Source organism: Anomaloglossus baeobatrachus, chromosome 9 (genome assembly GCF_048569485.1).
Source record: "Anomaloglossus baeobatrachus isolate aAnoBae1 chromosome 9, aAnoBae1.hap1, whole genome shotgun sequence".
Classification (NCBI taxonomy): Eukaryota; Metazoa; Chordata; class Amphibia; order Anura; family Aromobatidae; genus Anomaloglossus; species Anomaloglossus baeobatrachus.
The window spans coordinates 176,487,453-176,504,008 of NC_134361.1; the positions used below are offsets into that span (position 1 = coordinate 176,487,453).

Consider the following 16,556-nt stretch of genomic DNA (forward strand, 5'->3'; position numbering starts at 1 on the left):
TGAGCCCTGTGGTGGAGAAAAACCGCCCCCCACCCTGACAGGCTCGCGTCCGTGGTGACCACAGCCCAGGTTGGGGGTAGGAAGGATTTTCCCCGCGACAGAGAGTTGGTAAGGAGCCACCACTGAAGTGACGTCTTGGTTGCAAGGGAAAGAGAGCCGTTCCTGTCGAGGGAAGTCGACCTCCTGTCCCATTTGCGGAGAATGTCCCACTGGAGTGGCCGCAGATGGAATTGCGCGAAGGGCACTGCCTCCATCGCTGCCACCATCTTCCCCAGGAAGTGCATGAGACGCCTCAAGGGGTGTGACTGACCCCGAAGAAGAGATTGCACCCCTGCCTGCAGAGAAAGCTGTTTGTCCAGCGGTAGCATGACTACCGCTGACTGAGTATGAAACTCCATCCCGAGGTAAGTCAGTGATTGGGTCGGTGTCAACTTGGATTTTGGGAAGTTGATGATCCACCCAAACTACTGGAGAGTCGCCAGAGCGACGGTAAGGCTGTGTTGACACGCCATCTGAGAGGGTGCCCTGACCAGAAGATCGTCTAAGTAGGGAATCACCGAGTGGCCCTGAGAGTGTAGGACCGCCACAACAGATGCCATGACCTTTGTGAACACCCGTGGGGCTGTCGCCAGGCCGAAAGGCAATGCCACGAACTGAAGGTGTTCGTCCCCAATGGCGAAACGCAAAAAGCGTTGATGTTCGGGTGCGATCGGCACATGGAGATAAGCATCCTTGATGTCGATCGATGCTAGGAAGTCTCCTTGTGACATCGATGCGATGACCGAGCGGAGAGATTCCATCCGAAACCGTCTGGTACTCACATGTCTGTTGAGTAGTTTGAGGACCAGAACGGGACGGAACGAACCGTCCTTCTTTGGCACCACAAACAAGTTGGAGTAAAAGCCGCGACCATGTTCCTGGGGAGGAACAGGGATCACAACTCCTTCTGTCTTCAGAGCGTCCACCGCCTGAAAAAGTGCATCGGCCCGCGCAGGGGGCGGAGAGGTTCTGAAGAAACGAGTCGGGGGACGAGAGCTGAACTCTATCCTGTAACCGTGAGACAGAATGTCTCTCACCCATCGGTCTTGAACATGTGGCCACCAGGCGTCGCAAAAGCGGGAGAGCCTGCCACCAACCGAGGATGCGGTTCGGGGATGCCGAGAGTCATGAAGAGGCCGCCTTGGAGGCATTGCCTCCGGCGGGATTTGGGGACGTGGCTTAGCCCGCCACGTATAGGAGTTCCTCTGGCCTTTCTCCGGCCTGCTGGACGAAGAGGATTGGGGCTTGGCGGAGGGACGAAAGGACCGAAACCTCGATTGTATTTTCCGTTGCTGAGGTCTCTTCGGTTTGGACTGGGGTAAGGAGGAGTCCTTTCCCTTGGATTCCTTAATAATCTCATCCAATCGTTCACCAAACAATCGGTCGCCAGAGAACGGCAAACCGGTTAAGAACCTCTTGGAAGCCGAGTCTGCCTTCCATTCGCGCAGCCACATGGCCCTGCGGACTGCCACAGAATTGGCGGATGCCACCGCTGTACGGCTAGCAGAGTCTAGAACTGCGTTCATGGCGTAGGAAGAAAAAGCTGACGCCTGAGAAGTCAAAGACGCAACCTGCGGAGCAGAATTACGTGTGACCACGTTAATCTCGGCCAGACAAGCGGAGATAGCTTGGAGTGCCCACACGGCTGCAAAAGCCGGGGCAAAAGACGCGCCCGTGGCTTCATAGATGGATTTCACCAGGAGCTCTATCTGCCTGTCAGTGGCATCTTTTAGCGATGAGCCATCTGCAACCGATACCACAGATCTAGCCGCCAATCTAGAGACTGGAGGATCCACCTTGGGACATTGAGCCCAACCCTTAACTACGTCAGAGGGGAAGGGGTAACGTGTGTCAGTAAGGCGCTTAGTAAAGCGCTTGTCCGGAACCGCTCTGGGCTTCTGGACAGCATCTCTGAAGTTAGAGTGATCGAAAAACGCACTCCGTGTACGTTTAGGGAACCGAAACTGGTGTTTCTCCTGCTGAGAAGTCGACTCCTCTACAGGTGGCGGCGGGGGAGATATATCTAACACCTGGTTGATGGACGAGATACGGTCATTTACTATGGCGTACCCTTCAGGTGTATCAAGATTGAGAGCAACGTCAGGATCAGAGCCCTGAGCTGCGACGTCCGCCTCGTCCTCCAGAGAGTCCTCAAGCTGGGAACCCGAGCAGCGTGAAGAAGTCGGGGAAGATTCTCAACGGGCCCGCTTAGCCGGTCTGGGACTGTGGTCCGGGCAGGAGTCCTCCACGTGAGACCTAGGTCCCCCCCTGGGAATGCGCTGCGGCGCGGACAGAGAGGGGCCTGGAGGCGACGATCCAACAGGGCCCGGGGCCTGTGTAAGGACCGGTCTGGACTGTAAAGCTTCAAGCAGCTTGGCAGACCATTTGTCCATAGACTGAGCCATGGATTGTGAGAGTGACTCAGAGAGTTTCTCAGCAAAAACGGCAAACTCTGTCCCTGCCGCCTGGACAGGGGGAGCAGGGGGGTCTACCTGAGCCGAGGGTCCCACTAGTGACCGAGGTTCCGGCTGAGCAAGCAAAACAGGGGTCGAGCATTGCTCACAGTGAGGGTAGGTGGAACCCGCAGGTAACATAGCCGCACAAGAGGCACAGGTCGCAAAATAACCCTGTGCCTTGGCACCCTTGCTCCTTGTGGACGACATGCTGTTGTCTCCTAGGAGAGTGATCACTGTGGGTATATGGGAAAAGGTATATAGCCCGACCGAACAGAAATATATTATATATATATATATATATATATATATATATATATATATATATATATATATATATATATAATAACTATATATATATATATATATATATATATATATATATATATATATATATATATATATATATATATATATATATATATATATATATATATATATATATATTATATAATCTATTCCAGCACCCTAAGGGGACCAGCACCGGGTGACCGGTGTGGCTTACCGACCGCTAAAAAGCGGAGCGTGTGTCCTCCAGATTCCCTGCCTTAGGTCTCCCAGAGTTGCAGAGCTCTTTCCTGGAAATCCTCCACCGGCAGAATGCCAAAAAAATGGCTGCCGGAGCCTCTCTGGGGAGGAGTGGGGCCGTGGGCGGCGCTAGAAAAGTGCGGGAATCTGGAGTCCCCACAGTGATCAGTGAGGGGGGAGGAAACATACAGGATGCTCCGGCCCTCACATCCGACGTCAGGTCGGCAGTCCCGCCCTTACCCCTGACAGACAGGCCCGGGGGCGGGAGTTTTGCTACTAGGCCGCAATGAAGCCGGGGACTAAATTTAAGACCGCGGCCGACAAGCAGGCGCGGTCGGCGCGGAAGTCCGCCGGCCTTCACAAATAAGCAGCTGCTGCAGCGTCCGGGATGAAGGCGCTCCATGCACAGCCCCCATGGGGACACAGAGTACCTTAGTGATGCAGGGCCCGGTCCCTGAGGATAAATATAGACTCCTGTCCGGCAGATTCCCACAGGGGCTGCGGAGGGAGCACGGTCCCAGTGAATGGATGACCGCTCAGGATCCCACTTCTCCCAGAGCCGCTAAGGGATGGTGAAGGAGACGGCATGAGGCTCCGGCCTTTGTACCCGCAATGGGTACCTCAACCTTAACAGCACCGCCGACGTAGTGGGGTGAGAAGGGAACATGCCGGGGGCCCCGTGGGGGCCCACTTTTCTTCCAACCGATATAACTAAAATAAGAATGCATGAGTGGATGTGTGCCTCCTTCCACACAAAGCATAAAACTGAGGAGCCCGTGATGCACGGGAGGGTGTATAGGCAGAGGGGAGGGGTTACACTTTTTAAAGTGTAATACTTTGTGTGGCCTCCGGAGGCAGAAGCTATACACCCAATTGTCTGTGTCTCCCAATGGAGCGACAAAGAAAGTCAAGTTTGCTTGAGCTGCAGGTAAATAACGTGACTGCAGAGAATAAAGTGATAATTCAAGAGGAACAAAAAGGCATAAAAAAAATGTATATATATATATATATATATGTTATTTTAGATAACAATACAGCACAGATTTGCTTAAAAAAAATGTTGGAGTTTGTCGGATAACATCTTTAAGTAAGAAGGCTTTTAGGCACAGCTAGTAAATGTAAACAGACCCCAAGTAGTAAAGGAAGGGGAGAAGATGCAACATATTCAAGAAGTCTAATTGGATTTGGGTGAATGCTCTGATTTTGTGAGAGATCTCATGTTGTCTAGCCTCCTGGTTGGCGAGTCGCTCTAGTCTTTAGATTTTAGGGTTTGTAGTTAGTACTAAGGCTATGTTCACACTAGAAAAATGATTTTTCTTAAGAAATTTCTTAAGAAATTTCTTAAGAGTGCACCTGTGTTAAAAAACGCACCAAAAACGCACCTGCGTTTTTGCCGCGTTTTCGGTGCGTTTTTGGTGCGTTTTAGGTCCGTTTTTGGTGCGTTTTTACCGCTGGTTGCTCCCTGCGTTATTGTGCCAATTATCTATGGCAAAAAACGCAGTTAGCTGCAGAAAAGAAGTGACATGCTCATTCTTTTTCTTAAGAAAATCTACTGAAAGAATTTTCTTAAGAAAAAAACGCAGTGTGTGCACAGCTAATTTTTTTTGCCATAGGTTTTGCTGGGGAATGTCTGCAGAAAGGTTACAAGAATTTCTCAAGAAATTTCTGCAGCAAAAACGGACCAAAAACGCAGGTAAAAAACGCAGTGTGTGAACACAGCCTAAAAGCTTATCTGCAGGTAACATTACTGATGTTAAGGGCCATGGCTCTTTCAGTTTTGTCGGATTTTTCGAAGCAACTATTCCATGGTGATGACCAATAAGGCTGGAGAATGGGATCATCCTTGTCTGGCTCCGATTGAGAAGGAAGGCGGAACAGTCGATTAATACAGAGGTTAGCACTCGGTGGGAAAGCAAAAAGATTAGCTGGCGAGGGAGAGGGGGAAGGACAGCTACATTTAAGAGTAGCAGGTTGATCAGGTTTGACACAAAAGTATCACTCTGTTACTGCAGGTTTGTGCATGCTCATCTCGCACACTGCCCACTGTCAGGATCCTCTGGTGCCGGGCGATCATGTGACTGTTAGGCTATGTGTCCACGGTAGAATGTACCTGCGGATTTTTCTGCCTGAAAATCCGCGGATTTGCCGCGGATTTTGATGCGGATTTTTTTTTTTTTTTTCCCCATTCAAAACCAAAAATCCGCACCAAACAATTGACATGCTGCAGATTTTTCCGGATCAAAATCCGCGGCAAATCCGCAGCGGAAAAATCCGCAGCATGGACACAGCATTTCCAAAATGCCATTGAAATGGCTTGGAAGTGCCGCTGCTGCAGATTTTCGGGAAATCCGCGGCAAATCCGCGGCAAATCCGCGGCAAATCCGCGGCAAATCCGCGGCAAATCCGCGGCAAATCCGCAGCGTGGGCACATAGCCTTAGCGTGCAATATGCATACTTCTGGCCACATTTTGACTAGACATGTGCGACCTTGCTCAATTCACTTGTGTTGACTGAAGCCAGCACTGAAGAATCCTGACAGCATATACACTGTGTGCAATGTGAGGATTCACAAGTGTGCAGTCACAAAGGTCCAAATCTGGACAATCCCTTTAATTATCAATTTTTTTTTTTAAACGGTGTTAACGTGGTATCATTTGACGAGTCTGCATAGTAAATGGTGATGATTAGTCGGGTGGTGTTATATTCACCTTCTCTCTGGGGTATTACACCCACTTGCTCAGGGCCTATTTCTGGAAGCTAGCAGCTTCGCCCACCATTTCAGGTCAGTATTTAATAGAGATTTTGGTTTGAAACTCCCGCAGTCAATGGCGTCCTTCTATTATAAAGTGTGACATGTGAGCACAAGTTAGAGGTTTACCAGATTAAAGGGAACCAACTACTAGGATTTTGTGATATGAGATAAAGGCAGGGCCATACAGGCAGTAAGATGCTGAATCCAGGCATACCTGTTATAGAAAGATCGGATGCTTGGTTGCTGAAATATCTTTAATCAAAGTTCCAAAAAGCACTTGACTTTGATGTGTGCAATGGGCCGGGATATTGTGGGTCGAGTTCTCGGCGCTTATTTCTCCGGCTTGCCCCTTCTCTTTATTTGAATATCACACCATGATGGCTGTTGCTGGCGGCGTGTGCACACTGCCACAGTAATTATGTCTTCATTAAAACAGCACCGAAGAATGCGCATGCACGTACCACGATCTCCGGTGCCATTTTATTGAAGACACTGTGGAGAAGACTAGGAGAGTCATTGGTGCGTGTGCAATTTTTTTTTTTTTTTTTTACATCCGCATGTGTGCCGATGCCTCTCAGTCTTCACTAAAATGGAGCTGGGGATCGCTCTAGGTGCATGCGTGGACTCCGGCGCCACTTTAATGAAGACATCATTTTTCTGGCAATGCGTTCACGCCGTCAACTGTAGCACTGGTGGCATGACATTCAAATAAAGAAAAGGGGGCAAGCCAGGAGGATGCTGGAGAATGAACCCGACCCACAAAGGCCCGCCCCCGCTGCACCCGTCAATCAAACTGCAGTGCATTTCTGCAACAATGATTAAAGATATTTCAGCAACCAATCATCCAATCTTTCTATAACAGGTATGCCTGGATTCAGCATCTTACTGCCTGTATGGGACTGTCTTTACCTCATATAGCAAAATCCTGCTGGTCGGTTCCTTTATGTGAATACAGAACACTGTGGATCATCTTTAACTTCAAAATTAAGCTGACGAGAAACTTCGTAAGACAAATATAAAATAAAAAGGAAAAATAAAGACATTTAAAATCCGAATTTAACAGTGTGCTGGTATTACCTGTCTTCCATCCTTTAGAGAAATATGAAGTTTCCCACTTTTGTAGCTGACAGACTTGACGACAGCATCGGATATTACATTCACGCCCTCTAGACAGGAGATGAAGGACAAAAGGAAACAAAACATAAGAGTAAAATCTGTAATAACAAGCCTACGAGACTTTAAGGGGGTAAAGATTGTAATAAGGTGCCTATGAGACTAAGGCACACTTGTGGGGGTAAAGATTATAATAAGGTGCCTATGACACTAAAGGCTGCTTTACATGCGTCGATTTCATGTGTGATCGCACCCGCCCCCATCGTTTGTGCGGCATGGGCAATTTGTTGCCCGTGTTGCACAAAGTCAGTAACCACCGTCACACATACTTACCTCCCGAACGACCTCGATGTGGGCGGCGAACATCCACTTCCTGAAGGGGGAGGGACGTTCGGCGTCACAGCAACGTCACACAGCCGCCGACCAATAGACGCGGAGGGGCGGAGATGAGTGGGATGTAACATCCTGCCCACCTCCTTCCTTCCGCATTGCCGGCGGCCACAGGTAAGCTGCAGTTCATCGTTCCCGGGGTGTCACACGTAGCGATGTGTGCTGCCCCGGGAATAATGAACAATCAGCGCACAGAAGGAGGACCGACATTATGAAAATGAGCGACGTGTCAACGAGCAACGATAAGGTGAGTATTTTTGCTCGTTCACACTCGCTCGTAGCTGTCACACGCTATAATATGTCAAACGATGCCGGATGTGTGTCACTAACGACGTGACCCCGACAACATATCGTAAGATATATCATAGCGTGTAAAGCCCGCTTAAGGCACACTTGTGGGGTTAAAGATTGTAATAAGGTGCCTATGAGACTAAGGCACACTTGTGGGGGTAAAGATTGTTATAAGGTGTCTATGAGACTTTAAGGCACACCTATGGGGGTAAAGAGTACAAACTCACCCCTGGTAACTTTATCAGTGGTCCAATGACTTAGATACTCTGGGAGGACCTTCCCCATGTTTCCACTTTCAGGAAACATCTGTATAACTTCAAGCTTTGACTTTTGTGCTGCAAAAAAAAGAACAAAAAACAAAAAAAGGTAGTTTTTTTTATATTTTAATGATTATCTTGTAAATAATCCTATGTTCTTACAGTCATTAGAAAACTCTGCAAAAATACATATATCACACTCACCTCTCCTTCCCAGGGCACAAGCCAGTTCACTTCCCAGGAATCCACCTCCTATGATGGTAACAGAGCCAACCGAAGAAGAAAGGCGTTCCAGAGAGCGAAAATCAGAAACCTATAGGAAGACATTGTTTAGAAAATGTTAAAAACTGCCAGGAAAGATGTCTTTCAAGTTCTATATAGTGATAAGCATACCCGTCTGAATAGTGTGGTTCTCTTCTTCACCTCCTCACTAGCCCGCTCTATGGCAGGAAGGTTACGAGGGGTTCCTCCTGGAAGGGTAAAAAACAAGGATATGTGCTTTATGACTCGCGCCAAGTATTTGAGACACTCAGCGGCCTGACTGAGAAGCGGGTAGGGCTTATTTGAAATTGGGTGCGTTTAGGCTTAAAATGGTTGTGCAACAATATATGAAATATGTCCTGGCTACTAATGTCTACACATCAGCCTGCGTAGTAGAGAAATGGGAGTAGTTGTCTGCGCTGCTGAGGACCCAAGAATCCCAGTAGGAAACTGTTTCGGAGCTTAGCTTCTTCATCAGGAGAACCACAATAATACATCTATTGTAACGCGCCTGAAGAAGCAGACTAAGCTTCGAAATGCGTAGAGAACAATTTTTCCCTACTGGTTTCCTTGGATTCTCTTGATAACTTTTTATTGCATATTTTGTGAGAAGGCGCAGTGAAAAAAAAATAAAAAAAATCCGCATTTGTGATTTTTTTTTCTTGATCCCATTTAGTTTAGATTTTCATAGACCGAACTTTCATGAACATGAATATATATTACACTTATGAAAATTTAACATTTTTAGTCTCACTAGAGGACTTGGTCCAGGAATCAGGTTGCAGCATTTTGCAATATAAAGTAGTAATAATGATCTCCTATGCTAACCCTGCCTATGATTGCTTCATGGAATTACAAATATGGCTACCCATTGACAACCAGTAATTGGATTGCTGGGTGCTGGAATGGTTGTGCCACAGGATTGCACCATGTGCTCAGTTTCCTTCATTTTTATTTATTTTTTTTTTTTTTTAACATCTTACTACCTGCAGCACTTTTCAATGTGTGGAGACTCATGTCCTTGAAGGGAACTTGTCTTGTTTAAAAAAGAGAATTTTGTTTACTTACCGTAAATTCTTTTTCTTATAGTTCCGACATGGGAGACCCAGACCATGGGTGTATAGCTTCTGCCTCCGGAGGACACACAAAGTACTACACTAAAAGTGTAGCTCCTCCCTCCGAGCATATACACCCCCCCGGATGACAAATCCCACCAGTTTAGTGCAAAAGCTGAAGGAGGACATCCACCCATAAGTAGAGATAGAGTCAAACCCGGTAGAACCGGAACCTCTGTCTACAACAACAGCCGGTGAAAAACACACGGAACAAGAAAGCTGCCAACAGGCAACAGGGAGGGTGCTGGGTCTCCCATGTCAGAACTATAAGAAAAAGAATTTACGGTAAGTAAACAAAATTCTCATTTTCTTTATCGTTCCTATGGGAGACCCAGACCATGGGACGTCTCAAAGCAGTCCATGGGTGGGAAATAACAGAAACTTAGAAGTAGGCAAAACCTAACTTCACAAATGGGCGACAGCAGCCCGAAGGACGCGTCTGCCCAAGCTCGCATCTGCCGAAGCATGAGCATGCACTTGATAGTGCTTCGAAAAGGTGTGCAGACTAGACCAAGTGGCAGCCTGACAGACCTGCTGAGCCGTAGCCTGGTGCCTGAAGGCCCAAGAGGCACCGACAGCTCTGGTCGAGTGTGCCTTAATCCCCGTCGGGGGAGGCACCTGAGAACATTGGTAGGCATCGGATATGGCCGACCTAATCCAACGAGCTAGGGTCGGTTTAGAAGCCGAGAGACTCTTGCGCTGACGTGTGGTCAGCACCAAAAGAGAGGTGCACCGCCTAAGAACAGCGGTGCATGACACATAGATCCGGAGCGTCCGCACCAGATCCAGAGTAAGCAACGCTTTCTCAAAGCGATGCACAGGGCCCGGACAAAGGGAAGGCAATAAAACGTCCAGGTTAAGGTGGAAAGGAGACACCACCTTAGGGAGAAAGTCCGGAGTCGGACGGAGAACCACCTTGTCTTGGTGAAAAACCAAAAAGGGTGATCCCGAAGAGAGCGCAGCCAAATCAGAGACTCTTCTGAGAGAAATTATGGCCACCAGAAAGACCACTTTCTGTGAAAGACGAAACAACGAAACCTCCCTAAGAGGCTCAAAGGGGGGTTTCTGTAAGGCCGTGAGGACCAGATTAAGGTCTCAGGGATCCAGAGGCCGCCGGTAAGGCGGATGATGTGAGGTGCGCCCTGCATGAAGGTGCGCACCTGAGCCAGCCGAGCGAGACGCCGCTGGAACAACACTGACAGAGCCGGGACCTGTCCCTTGAGGGAATAGAGGGACAGTCCTAGCTGCAGACCGGACTGTAGAAAGGACAGGATGGTCGGCAAGGAAAAACGGCCAAGGAGCATGGCCGGAAGAACGACACCAGGACAGGAAAATTCTCCAAGTCCTGTGGTAAATCCTGGCCGAGGAAGACTTCCGAGCCTGAGTCATAGTGAAGATGACCTCGGAAGGAATGCCTGAAGCCGTAAGGATCCAGGGCTCAAGAGCCATGCCGTCAATCTGAGAGCCGCAGAATTCTGGCGGAAAACGGACCCTGTGAGAGAAGGTCTGGGCGGTCCGGGAGATGTCACGGCACCTCTAAGGACAGACGGAGCAGGTCTGGGAACCAAGCTCGCCTGGGCCAGTCTGGGGCGATGAGTACGACCCGACGGCCCTCCATTCTGATCTTGCGCAGGACTCTGGGCAAGAGAGCTAGAGGGGGAAACACGTAGGCCAGACGGAACTGGGACCAATCCTGAACCAGCACGTCCGCCGCCAAGGCCTGAGGATCGTGAGAGCGAGCCACGTAAACCGGGACCTTGTTGTTGTGCCGGGATACCATTAGATCCACTTCCGAAGTGCCCCATTTGCGGCAGAGTGACCGGAACACTGCCGGATGCAGGGCCCACTCGCCGCTGTCCACGGTTTGAGGCTGAGATAATCTGCCTCCCAGTTTTCTACGGCTGGGATGTGGACTGCGGATATGGTGGACTTGGAGTCCTCCATCCACTGAAGGATGCGTTGAATTTTCAACAGGGCTAGGCGGCTGCGAGCCCCACCCTGGGGATTGATGTAGGCAACTGCTGTCGCGTTGTCTGACTGGACTCGAATGTGCTTGCCCGCCGACAGGTGGTGAAAAACTACGAGAGCTAGGAGTACAGCCCTGATTTCCAGCACATTGATCAAGAGGGCTGATTCGGACGGAGTCCAAGTGCCCTGTGCTCGGTGGTGGAGAAACGCTGCTCCCCAGCCGGATAGACTGGCATCCGTGATGAGAATCACCCAGGACGGGGCCAGAAAGGAGCGTCCCTGGGACAGAGAGAGGGGCCGAAGCCACCACTAAAGAGAGCTCCTGGTCTGTGGCGACAGAGCCACCAGCCTGTGCAAGGAAGAGGTCCCTTGTCCCAACAGCGGAGAATGTCCAGCTGCAGGGGACGCAGATGGAACTGGCAAGGGGAACCGCTTCCATTGACGCCACCATCTGACCCAGCACCTGCATGAGGTGCCTGATGGAATGACAGCGGAGCCTCAGCAGAGAGCGAACCGCCAGATGAAAGGACTGCTGTTTGACTAAGGGCAACTGCACAAGTGCCAGCAGAGCCTCGAATTGCATCCCTAGGTACGTAAGTTCCTGGGTCGGGGTCAGAGTGGACTTTCAAGCGTGGCGAGAGTGAGCGAGACACTCCGCTGAGAGTGAGCGAGACACTCCGCTGAGAGTGAGCGAGACACTCCGCTGAGAGTGAGCGAGACACTCCGCTGAGAGTGAGCGAGACACTCCGCTGAGAGTGAGCGAGACACTCCGCTGAGAGTGAGCGAGACACTCCGCTGAGAGTGAGCGAGACACTCCGCTGAGAGTGAGCGAGACACTCCGCTGAGAGTGAGCGAGACACTCCGCTGAGAGTGAGCGAGACACTCCGCTGAGAGTGAGCGAGACACTCCGCTGAGAGTGAGCGAGACACTCCGCTGAGAGTGAGCGAGACACTGCGCTGAGAGTGAGCGAGACACTGCGCTGAGAGTGAGCGAGACACTGCGCTGAGAGTGAGCGAGACACTGCGCTGAGAGTGAGCGAGACACTGCGCTGAGAGTGAGCGAGACACTGCGCTGAGAGTGAGCGAGACACTGCGCTGAGAGTGAGCGAGACACTGCGCTGAGAGTGAGCGAGACACTGCGCTGAGAGTGAGCGAGACACTGCGCTGAGAGTGAGCGAGACACTGCGCTGAGAGTGAGCGAGACACTGCGCTGAGAGTGAGCGAGACACTGCGCTGAGAGTGAGCGAGACACTGCGCTGAGAGTGAGCGAGACACTGCGCTGAGAGTGAGCGAGACACTCCGCTGAGAGTGAGCGAGACACTCCGCTGAGAGTGAGCGAGACACTCCGCTGAGAGTGAGCGAGACACTCCGCTGAGAGTGAGCGAGACACTCCGCTGAGAGTGAGCGAGACACTCCGCTGAGAGTGAGCGAGACACTCCGCTGAGAGTGAGCGAGACACTCCGCTGAGTGAGCGAGACACTCCGCTGAGAGTGAGCGAGACACTCCGCTGAGAGTGAGCGAGACACTCCGCTGAGAGTGAGCGAGACACTCCGCTGAGAGTGAGCGAGACACTCCGCTGAGAGTGAGCGAGACACTCCGCTGAGAGTGAGCGAGACACTCCGCTGAGAGTGAGCGAGACACTCCGCTGAGAGTGAGCGAGACACTCCGCTGAGAGTGAGCGAGACACTCCGCTGAGAGTGAGCGAGACACTCCGCTGAGAGTGAGCGAGACACTCCGCTGAGAGTGAGCGAGACACTCCGCTGAGAGTGAGCGAGACACTCCGCTGAGAGTGAGCGAGACACTCCGCTGACAGTCTGCACTGGATGAAGCCTTGACTAGAAGGTCGTCCAGGTAAGGAATCACTACCAACCCCTGGAGGTGCAGAACCGCAACCACTGCTGCCATGACCTTGGCGAATACACGAGGGGCCGTGGCTAACCCGAAGGGGAGAGCCACGAATTGGAAATGTTCCTCTCCGATTACAAAACGTAGCCAACGCTGGTGTGAAACTGCGATTGGCACATGCAGATAGCATCCATCGACAGAGATGTCTAAGAAATCTCCTTGGGTCATTGACTGATCGCAGAGATTCCATGCAAAAATGCCGCACCTGAACATGCTTGTTGAGAAGCTTGAGATCCAGGTCGGAAAGTACCGTCCTTTTCGGGGACTAAGAAGAGATTTGAGTAGAAATCCCAGAACCGTTCCCAGTCGGGAACTGGTACAATTACTCCATTGGCCTGCAAGAATGCCACGGCCTGTGAGAAGGCGGCGGCCTTGGAGCAGGGGGGAGTTGACAGAAAAAAATCTGTTTGGCGGGCTGGATAGAATTCCATTCTGTAGCCGTGGGAGATGGTAACCCACACCCACTGATCGAAGACGTGTTGACACCACATGTCGCCCAAGAGGGAGAGCCTGCCACCGACCAAGGACGTTACTGGCGCGGCCAGATAATCAAGAGGAGGCTGCCTTGGTGGCAGCAGCTCCTGCGGACCTCTGAGGACGCGGCTTCATGCGCCAGTTGGTTTACGGACCTTGGCTGAGTTAGTGGACGAGGCCGAGGGCTTAGAGGACGACCAGTTAGAGGAACGAAAGGAACGAAACCTCGACTGGTTCCTGCCCTGGACAGGTTTCCTGGGTTTGTGGCATGGAAGTACTCTTCCTGCCAAAAGCTTCCTTAATAATTTCATCCAGTTGTTCACCGAATAGACTGGTCCCAGAAAGGGAGTCCAGCAAGGAACTTCTTAAGAAGCATCTGCCTTCCACTCTCGAAGCCACAGGAGCCTGCGAATAGCGAGGGAAGTAGCCGAGGCCACCGCAGTGCGGTGACAGTCTCCAGCATGGCAGACATGGCATAGGATGAAAAAACTGAAGCCTGGAAGATAAGGCAATCATGTCGGGCATAAAGTCCCTGGTGAGGGAATGCATCTTCTCCAGAGAAGCAGAGATGGCTTTGAGAGCCCGCACTGCTGCAAAAGATGGGGAGAACGAAGCCCCTGCCGCCTCATATATTGGCCAGAAGGACAACCTGGCGGACAGTGGGATCCTTAGAGATTACTGATACAACTGTCCGGGCTGAAAGACTAGACACCGGAGGGTCCACCTATGGTGAATGAGCCCACTCCTTGACCACCACTTGTGGAAGGGGGAAACAGTCATCAGAACCACGCTTTGGGAAGCGTCTGTCAGGACAGGCTCTGGGTTTGGTCACAGTGGCCTGAAAACTGGAGTGAATAAGGAACACACTCCCCGTCTTCTTAGGCAAGGTATACTGATGCTTTTCTGCCAGAGAGGGGAGCTCCCCTGATACAGGCGGATTGAGGTCCAGTACAAATATAATGGACGCAATCAAATCATTAGCATCTGCGTCACTTACGGACAGATCAATGGGGTACATGGAAAAGCATCCGAGCCCCCAGTAAAGGCATCCTCCTTGTCCTGCGAGTCGGCTCGTGAACCAGAGCCGCGGGGCGAGGAAGGAAGGGGGACCCTGCGTCTCCATTTTAGGAGGACGGGGTCTGAGACCAGATGAAGAATCCTCTGTGAGCTTTGCTGAGCGAGCCGTAGCAGCAGAAGCGCCCTGGGAAGGGGGCTGATGCATGCTTAGCAGTGTCCGGGACAGCTGTCCCCTGGAGAGAGGGATTCTACCCAAGCCGGGGGTTCAGCCACCGGAGCCGGAGCAGCCGGAGGGACCACTGGGGATGAGCCTCCAGGCTGAGGCACCACTATGTTAGAGCAGGCATCACAATGTGGTTATGTGCTCGGTACAGACAGTACGAGTCTACATGCAGTGCATATTAAGAACAGCCTTGCAGCTTTGCTCTGATGTGAGACATGCTGCAGAAGTGGGGGCTCTGGCCAGAATGACCCCCAGCAGAGTATATAAACAGAGTATATAAGCAGCAGCACAACCAGAGGTTGTGGCTTGCCAGACCCTTTAACATAGGGACATATCTGTGCCCTCCAGATCCCCCAGCCCAGGCCCCCATTTGTCACAATATCGTTATGCAGACATTGAGAACGCTGAGAAAATGGCGCAGAGAGCGAGGAGAGGGGGCGGTGCCTACTCTGAGAGCTGGATCCGGAGGGCCAATGAGGTATACAGGGGAGGGAATCTTTCCTCAGTGAGGAGTGTCCCTTCCCTGTGCTGAACAGCCGCTGGGCGGAGCCGCACTGTCCCTCTGCATGACTGACATGCAGGGGCAGTGAAATCGAAACTAGGCCTCAGGCGAAGCCGGGGCCTAGATTTAAACATGCGGCCAGCGTGCAGGCACCATCGGCGCGGTTCTCCAGTGAAAACTGGAGAACCGGCCGGAAATGTTAACACAGACATATAACACACTCTCCCCCACAAATAAAGTACAAGGGACCCCTGGAAAGACCACTTTCTGTGGTAATAACATCTCAGTACTTAGCTTGTGAGACGCAGGTGCCAGGTCCCTGGGGGGTGACCGCTCCGTCCGGCAGGATTCTGAAGGGCTGCGGATGGAGACCGGTCTCCTGCAAAGCAGCGAGAACCGTGATGGCTCCCACTTCAAGCCAGAGCTTCAGGGGATGGTGAAGGAGCGCGGCATGAAAGGGCTCCAGCCCTGAAATCAACCTTAACAGCACCGCCGACACAGTGGGGTGAGAAGGGACATGCCGGGAGTCCAGATTGGACCCGCTTTTCTTCCAAATCTTTGATCAAAAATCAGAGAATGCATGTGTGTGTGTGACCTCCTGAACACAAAGCATTGAACTGGTTGGATTTGTCATCCGGGGGGGTGTATATGCTAGTACTTTGTGTGTCCTCCGGAGGCAGAAGCTATACACCCATGGTCTGGGTCTCCCATAGGAACGATAAAGAAAATGCTATTAACCTACAGATATAGGATTAAGCTTCAGGTTAATAGCATTCTGCTCCTGGCTCACACATACACATTGAACCCTGCTGCCGGGAGGATATTACTGTTAATCCTCCCGGCAGCAATGCTATTTCAGTCATGGAGGCGGGGCCGCCGCAGGTTCAGTCACTGTTTTGTGTATGGAGAGCAGCAGCTGTAACCACACCCCTTGCACTGACTGACAGTGGGTTATAATGCTGAGTGGCTGTCAATCAGTGCGTGGGCGCGGTTACAGCTGCCACCCTCCATACACAGAGCAGTGACTGAACTAGCGCCAGCGCCACCATGACCGAAACCCAAATGCTGCCAGGATGATTACAGTTCACTTTCCTCCGGGCAATGTGCATACATCGGGCAAGTTCAGAATGCTATTAACCTGCAGATTAACCCCATATCTTCAAGTTAATAACATTATATCCATGTGACAAGTTCCCTTTAATTTCCAAACCAAATGCTCCAGAATAATCCATAATAGTGGAGGCATATTATATACATAGGGATATCTTC

General features: G+C 51.0%; 1 protein-coding gene across 2 annotated transcripts in view; it reads right to left on the reverse strand.

The window, feature by feature from the left end:
- The window catches only part of AIFM1 (apoptosis inducing factor mitochondria associated 1), an 84,245-nt gene that overhangs the window by 44,931 nt on the left and 22,758 nt on the right, over window positions 1-16,556 (reverse strand). For both annotated transcript variants that reach the window (XM_075322810.1, XM_075322809.1), the window contains exons 10-13: window positions 8,217-8,293; window positions 8,028-8,136; window positions 7,794-7,901; window positions 6,850-6,938 (exon numbers count right to left, since the gene is read on the reverse strand). In XM_075322810.1, coding sequence (XP_075178925.1) covers window positions 6,850-6,938; window positions 7,794-7,901; window positions 8,028-8,136; window positions 8,217-8,293 — 383 coding nt within the window. The remainder of the gene's footprint in view (window positions 1-6,849; window positions 6,939-7,793; window positions 7,902-8,027; window positions 8,137-8,216; window positions 8,294-16,556) is intronic.